General features: G+C 26.6%; 1 protein-coding gene across 4 annotated transcripts in view; it reads right to left on the bottom strand.

The window, feature by feature from the left end:
• Nucleotides 1–7,500, bottom strand: part of sm (heterogeneous nuclear ribonucleoprotein L) — a 106,926-nt gene that overhangs the window by 77,703 nt on the left and 21,723 nt on the right. For all 4 annotated transcript variants that reach the window (XM_035867500.2, XM_035867497.2, XM_035867499.2 and 1 more), the window contains one exon: nucleotides 6,406–6,475. In XM_035867500.2, the coding sequence (XP_035723393.1) occupies nucleotides 6,406–6,475 (70 nt within the window). The remainder of the gene's footprint in view (nucleotides 1–6,405; nucleotides 6,476–7,500) is intronic.

Raw genomic sequence — 7,500 nt, 5'->3', positions numbered from 1 at the left:
AGTTTTTTTTTCCTTCTTTTTTTTTTTGGTTTTTAATGCTTGATATCTGATATCTTATAAACATAAATAAACAACACTATATATTTTTTTGCTTTATTGAATATTTTTAATACATTATACCTAAATAAAATGAAAGAATACATGAATATATTTAAATAAAAATCAATTTTTTATCTTAGTATTGTTTATTGTAGTAATACTTTTATTGTAGGAATAAAATTATTTTTAATATTTTGTATCTAAATAAATAACACTGGTATTTTTTTTTCTATTGACAACTTTCTACATTATTTATTGGCCAATCTAAATAGACATTTAAAAGAAATTTTCTTACGATCTGTTTGTTACTATCTTAGAACTTTCAAAAATTTATTTATTTGTTTCTACGAAAACGAACGAACGAATTTGATATCATTTTTTTTAATAACAATTTAACCTTTCATATTGATTTATACGTAAGAATTATAAAAAGAAAAAAGTTTATTTTGAATAAGAGACAATTGCATTAGCGAAAAGTAATCTAATTAAGGAATAATAGAAAATCGTAAAATAGATAATAAAAATATTTTTTCGTATAGAATACAATTTTAAATTAAAAAAAAAAAAAAAAAAAAAAAGAATCAATCTCAATAAAACGAAAATATAATTATAATAAAATTAATAAAGGAAAAAAATAAGAATTTATAGATACACGCATACGCACTCACGTATTATCAATCATATAATTTAATAATAAAAAAAAAAAAAAAAAAAAAAATCTACAGATAAAATAATTATCCCTCGTATTGCAAATATAAAAATTAAAAATTAATACGAATATGAATAGAAAAATTTTTTAATGTATTTAATAAAACAGTACTTAAATAAATACTAAATAAAATAATGAAAAAATCATACATGGAATTTTACTTTGAAATAATCAAAATTAAATACGAACAATATCAAAAGTCAAACCGCGCACATGAACATTGAGATAGAACTTGCTATAACAACTGCTATTAGAACTGCTATAACAAGTGTGCCAATACAATGAATGCCTAAAAAAAAAAAAAAGAAAAAAAAAAGAAAAAAAAAGAAAGGGGGAGAAAAAAGGAAAAAAAAAGAAATAAATACAAAAAAAAAAAAAAAGAAAAGAAATTACAAAAAAAAAAATATACGCAGAATGAAAACATCCTGTCGTTATTTAAATAGTTAAGCCAATAATAAATGTTAATTTACTAAGATCAATGTTGCAGTTATATCTGATTATTTTAATTTAAAATTCTACGAAGAAAATCGTATATTATCAGAATCGATAAATAAATATCGTTTTATCTCAAATAACAAGCACGTACACCATTCTTCGCACTTTTATTTCAAGAAATAGATCTCCTTCGGCTATTCGTATATATTCCTCTTTCACGATTCCTTCACCTGAGGTATCAACGCTTTCGGGTTTATCGCTCATCAGAGGTCAGCTATTTTTACTAGCGAGATAAAAATCCTTGATCTCAGGCTCAAGAGAAAAGAAAGGGAACAGTAGAAAAAAAGAAAAAAGAGAGAGAGAGAGAGAGAGAGAGAGAGAGAAAAGAAAAAGGCATTGTTCTCGATCGAATCAAATCATTGATATTGAAGTACGAATCGAAAAAAGAATTTCTTTATCTCGTAAAGAAATAAAATCATTAATAAAATCATTAAACGAATCATTAAATTGCTTATTAAAAAATTTTAATATTTATTTGTACAACATGTGAGTAACATAGTTAAAATTAATTGATTTGAAATAATTGATAAGAAAGTTCAGTTTTGCATGTGAACAATTCGCGAATAACTTCGATTCTTCCTGATATTTTTTTCCTCATTAGAAAGTAACGACCGTGCGAAAAGTTAATACAATTTTATAAAATCAAATTTATGATAATACGCGTATAATAATAATAATAATGTTAGTTAAATAATGTTGAATTTTTCTTTAGAAAGTTTTTATTATCGGATCAAATCGTAATGGATTTATAACGTAGGGATTAGCATACGAATTTGTCGAGTTAACGAAATATTTTCATGTATCTTTAAATTTTTTATAACGAAATATTTTCATGTATCTTTAAATTTTTTTATTAAAATTTTTATATATATTTATCTATGTATGTATGTATTTATATATGTATGTATATATATGTATGTATGTATGAATGCATATATGCATAGATGTACCAATGTACATATATATATATATATATATACGCGCATGCGTGTATATGTACGCATATATGTATGTGTATATATTACATGCATATACTCATAAATTTTCATTTCCCGTTTCTGTTCTTATCAGAGACTTCCAGTTTCAAAATGGCCTGTATCTTCTAATAATACATATTATATAACACATAAGTACTCATAATACTTTTGAAAAAATCGAATAACTTTTTCTAAAGAATCCGAAGAATTATCAAATTTAAAATGATTAAAAAGAAAGGAAGAAAAATAATAAAAGAAAAAAAGAAAAAAAAATAAAAAAAAAGAAAAAAGAAATTCAGTCACTTTGTCCGAACTCAAATGGATAAAAAAAAAATGCAAGTTAGTAAACTTAAAACCCATTCATTGAAGATATTTATTCTATTATTAAAAATAACAAAGACAATAACAACGTAACTTTGGTTAACAAATTTGCAATAATTATAACAATGATAAAACAAAACTCTCTCATCGATCATACGCAAATATATAAAACACGAATGAAGCCGTCCTAGATCTATTTATATAAAATATTTACCTTTGATCAAAAAAGAAAAAAGAGGGAAAAAAAAAAAGAAAAAACAAAAAACACTTTTAAAGATTAAATTGACGAAGTAAAACTAATTTGCGTTTTAATGACGCAATGGGAGGGGGCGGAATCGGGGGGAGGGGGTGCAGATTAAAAAACGTCAGTTTAGTTAACTCGATCCGTATCGAAAAAACAAACTTTACTTGGCTTTATGCTTTCCAGCTAACTTTTATTTATCAAAACGTGAGTCGATAGGGAATCTATCCTACTCCCTCACTTAGTTGCTATAAATCGACATTATTAATAGAAGAGCACTAACGCGTTCTAATGCTCTTTCCTTCTTCTCTCTCTCTCTCTCTCTCTCTCTCTCTCTCTCTCTCTCTCTCTCTCTCTCTCTCTCTCTCTCTCTCTCTTACACACACTCTTTCTCTTTCTCTCTTTATCTCCATTTCATTTTTAACTTTCATTCCCATTCTTATCATCCCTTGTCCATGTTAAATGTCAAGATTGTACAGAAATAGAAAAATTTTTAAAGATCATTTATTTTTCTTATCCTTTTTTTTTTTTCTAAATTCTATTATTTAATGTCCCACCAATCGTTTATTTGGGTCAGCGATATGAAAAGAAAAAAGTTCATAGTTCGATGTACTTCAAATGATATAATTCTAGTATCCAGTGATATAATCTAGTATCTCTTTCTAGTATCGTATTTTTATTAAAAATAAAGATAAATGTATTAATAAAGAAAAAGAAAATAAATAAATAAATAATAGAAAAAAAAGAAAAAAAAAAAGAAAAAAATACAAAAAAAATTACAAAATAGAAATAATCATCACAATTATGAAATAATAATGTTGTTGTCTTTCTCACACACACACACTCTCTCTCTCTCTCTCTCTCTCTCTCTCTCTCTCTCTCTCTCTCTCTCTCTCTCTCTCTCTCTCTTTCTCTCTCTTGGTTACTATAAATCGACTTTATTAATAGCACAGTAATGCGTTCTAATGCTCTTTTCTTATCTCCCTTCCCCTCGCCTCTCTCTCTCTCTCTCTCTCTCTAGCTCTTCCTATTTATCTCCATTTCTTTTTTTACTTTCATTCTCATTCTTACCATCACTTATATCCATGTTAAATGTCAAGATTTTCGAGATATACAAGAACTTTATGGATCTTTTTCTTCTTTTTTACCTTTTCTTCTTTTAATTCTATTATTTAACATGTCGCACCGATCGTAAATTTAGATTTATCAATGACACATAAAAGAAAAACTTCATAATTAGTTGTTCTATCTAAATCGTATAACTTTATAATCTCATCACCTATTATATCTTATTAAAAAGAAAGATAAAAATACATTAATAATAAATAAAAATTATTACGAAATAAAAAGAATTATTGAAGTTATAAAGTAATCATGTTTCTCACTTCTTTGGCTACTACTATAGATCGATATTATTAATAGCACATCTAATGCGTTCTAATGTTCTTTATCTTTCTCCCTCTCTCCATCTATCTCTCCATTTCTTTTTTTAACTTTCATTATCATTCTCACCGTCTCCCATATCTATATTAAATGTCAAAATTTTCGAGAAAATAGAATAATATTAAAGATCTTACTCTAAATTTTTTTTCTTTTCTTTTCTTTTCTTTTCTTTTTTTTTTTTTTTTTTCTTTTGTTAATTCTATTATTTAACACAGCATCGATCATTTATGTGAATCGATGGCATAATAGGAAAATTTCACGGATTATTTTACAATTTCTATCGCTTTAAATAGTACAGCTCTAAAATCTCATTAATATTATATATCCTCGGTAAAAAAAAAAAACTAAGATAAACACATTAATAAAAAAATAAAAAAATATAAAAAAATTGTTACGAAACGTGAATAATTATAAAAGTTAAAGAAGAAATAAAAAATAAAAAAAAATAGATAATAGCAATTATCGATCGAAATAGAGAAAGACGTACACGATTTAATTTTGTAAATATCTATAAAAAAAAAAAAAAAAAAAAAAAAAAAAAAAAAAAAAAAAAAAAAGAGAGAAAAAAGAGAAAAAAAGAGCTCTATTGCAACGAACTTATGAAGATTATCTGACGTTATCTAATTCAAATTCACGAAGTGATTTTACCTGTTAAAACGTCAAATTAATCGATTGGAATTCGTGTTACGTTCCTCCGAAAATTGTTCGGAATTTAAATGTCAATCCTTTCCGACTCAATGGACAAATAATAATGGATGAAAATGCGGTGATCATTTTGTGTTGGTCCTTTTAAATTGTATGATAATAATTCCGTAGTTAACATAATGATGATCATTTGGGAATGGTGTAAAACGATAGTCGGTTTGGACGGACGGGATTTAGAGGAGTCATTATTTGCACGGGCGCGGACACATTTGTCAGACTCTAAAAGTCGGCCTCCCCTCTCCTAAAGCCGACCCGAAGTAGCACTGAAATTACTGAAACTATATGGGCGAATTCGCAATAAACTTTGAGTAGCATAGAGAGTTCGTCTATTTTGACATTGATCACTTTCCCAAAGCAAAATATTGTCTATGGTTAACAGATTAAATTACAAAACAATATACGTAAGTAATAATCTCGACAAATTGTCGTATTTTATCTTTTTATAATATTAAATGGAATCCAACGAAAATAACAAAATATAGAATAATAAATATACTGACTCATGATTTAATGGAATTTATTTTGTGATAGATATTGGATGATAGATAGATAGATAAATAGATAGATGATAGATAGAGATAGACAGATAGAGAAAAGAAAACAGAAAAAAAAAAGAAAAAGAAAAATAGATATGCAGATAGAAACGAAAAAGAAAACTTCGAAAGCTCTTATACGACGATTAATCATCAATCGTTGTTTGTCGAAATAAAACAAATTTTACGATAAATGAAGATAATATCGAAGATAAATCGAGCAAATAATAATACATGTCGAGTAAATTATATGTATATGTGTGTGTGTGTGTGTGTGTGTGTGTGTGTGTGTGTGTGTATGTATGTCCCCGTGTCTATCTACTGTGTACTCATATGGATAAAATTATTTTACTGTATATATATATATATATATATATATATATATATATATATATATACTCCCGACTATAACGGATATCTAAATAAAATTTTTACAAAGTTAGACATTTGAAATTTATTGATCATCTATTTCCTTCGGTACAATACAAGCACGTTAATGCACGTGCCCTTTCCTCGAGTATCGTCATATGCATTACTACCACATAACACCATGACCCACCATCACCGCCACCATCATGACCACGACCACCATGACCACGATCACTATCACAATTGCCACTATAAACGCCACCACCTGGTACTATCTCTTTCAAAGTGCATATCCAAAGCATTTCACTTTATAAAAAAAAAAAAAAAAAAAAAAAAAAGAAAAAAAACACCGTGCACACGCTTTAATGGTCTCTTGTTTTTTTTTCTTTTGTTTTTCTTTTTTGATATTGCTATCTCAAGCGATAAAAATTGGTTAAAAACTTCCGATAAGTTCGCGACGATATATATATATATATATATATATATATATAGTCGAGAGCTCGATTAAAAATCATTATGAATGAATATTATATTTAATTTATTCGAAAAAAAAAAATTATTATTATTACTTACCACAGTGATGGGATATACTGGATTGATGATTGTAAATAGGAGAACGTGATTCGGCTTATTGTTATCTTCTCTGGAAAAAAAAAATTAAAAAATATATGTATACATATATATTAAATCATATATAAATAAACAAACAAATAAATATATATATATATATATATATAATTCATATGATATAAAAATTATTTGAATAATTACACTTAAACGTAACGATAAGAAATTTAAGAGAAAGTTTTCCGTAATAAATATAATACGATTAACATGGAAACAGCTTAGGGATATATATATATATGTGTGTGTGTGTGTGTATATGTGTGTGTCCTATAGATGAGCGTTCAGATAAAATAGATAAGATAGTTCCTCGTTTTGGATGAGAACAAAGTGAAAGCGACAAATCAACGCCAAGACAATATACCATGAAGCGTGCAGCCGCATCCAAACGACAACCACCATCTACCTCTTGTGATTCTCGATAACGGCACGAACGTCCCTTCTCATCGATTTACTGGTACATACATACGTACATAGATATATATATATATATATATATATATATATATATATATAGAAAGAGAGAGAGAGAGAGACCTATCACGCGATCCAATGTTATTTCGCTTCTATCGATAACTATTTTACTCGAGTAATGTACTTTGCTTTCGATTAATCTATGCCATTGAAATTCGCCAAAGTTTTTCTTTCACACACACACACACACACACACACACATACGCACGCACGCACGCACGCATGCACGTGTGTGTGTGAGTGTACACAAATTCTATACATGTATTTACTTATAAAGTTTTTTTTAGAAATTGAGACACGTTAATTAACTCTGAAACGATACAATGCAATTATTGAAAAAGTTAAAAGAAGAAAAAAAAAAGAAAAAAAAAAAAAGAAAAAAGTTATTCGATATTTCGAAGGCAAATATATAATGACATTAAATATTTCTTATTCCATCATTTTAATCACTTATTTCATTATTTTTTTTATACTTATTAAAATAATATTTCTTCTGAAACGTAATTCCTTTCAGAATCAAATAACTTTTGAAAACAATTGTCTGAAAAAATTTTTTTCTTTCGATCTCTT

Source organism: Vespa mandarinia, chromosome 16, assembly GCF_050613455.1.
Source record: "Vespa mandarinia isolate Hongniang chromosome 16, ASM5061345v1, whole genome shotgun sequence".
Lineage (NCBI taxonomy): Eukaryota > Metazoa > Arthropoda > Insecta > Hymenoptera > Vespidae > Vespa > Vespa mandarinia.
Note: the sequence above shows the minus strand (reverse complement) of the source record. Positions and strands in the feature narration are given on the sequence as shown.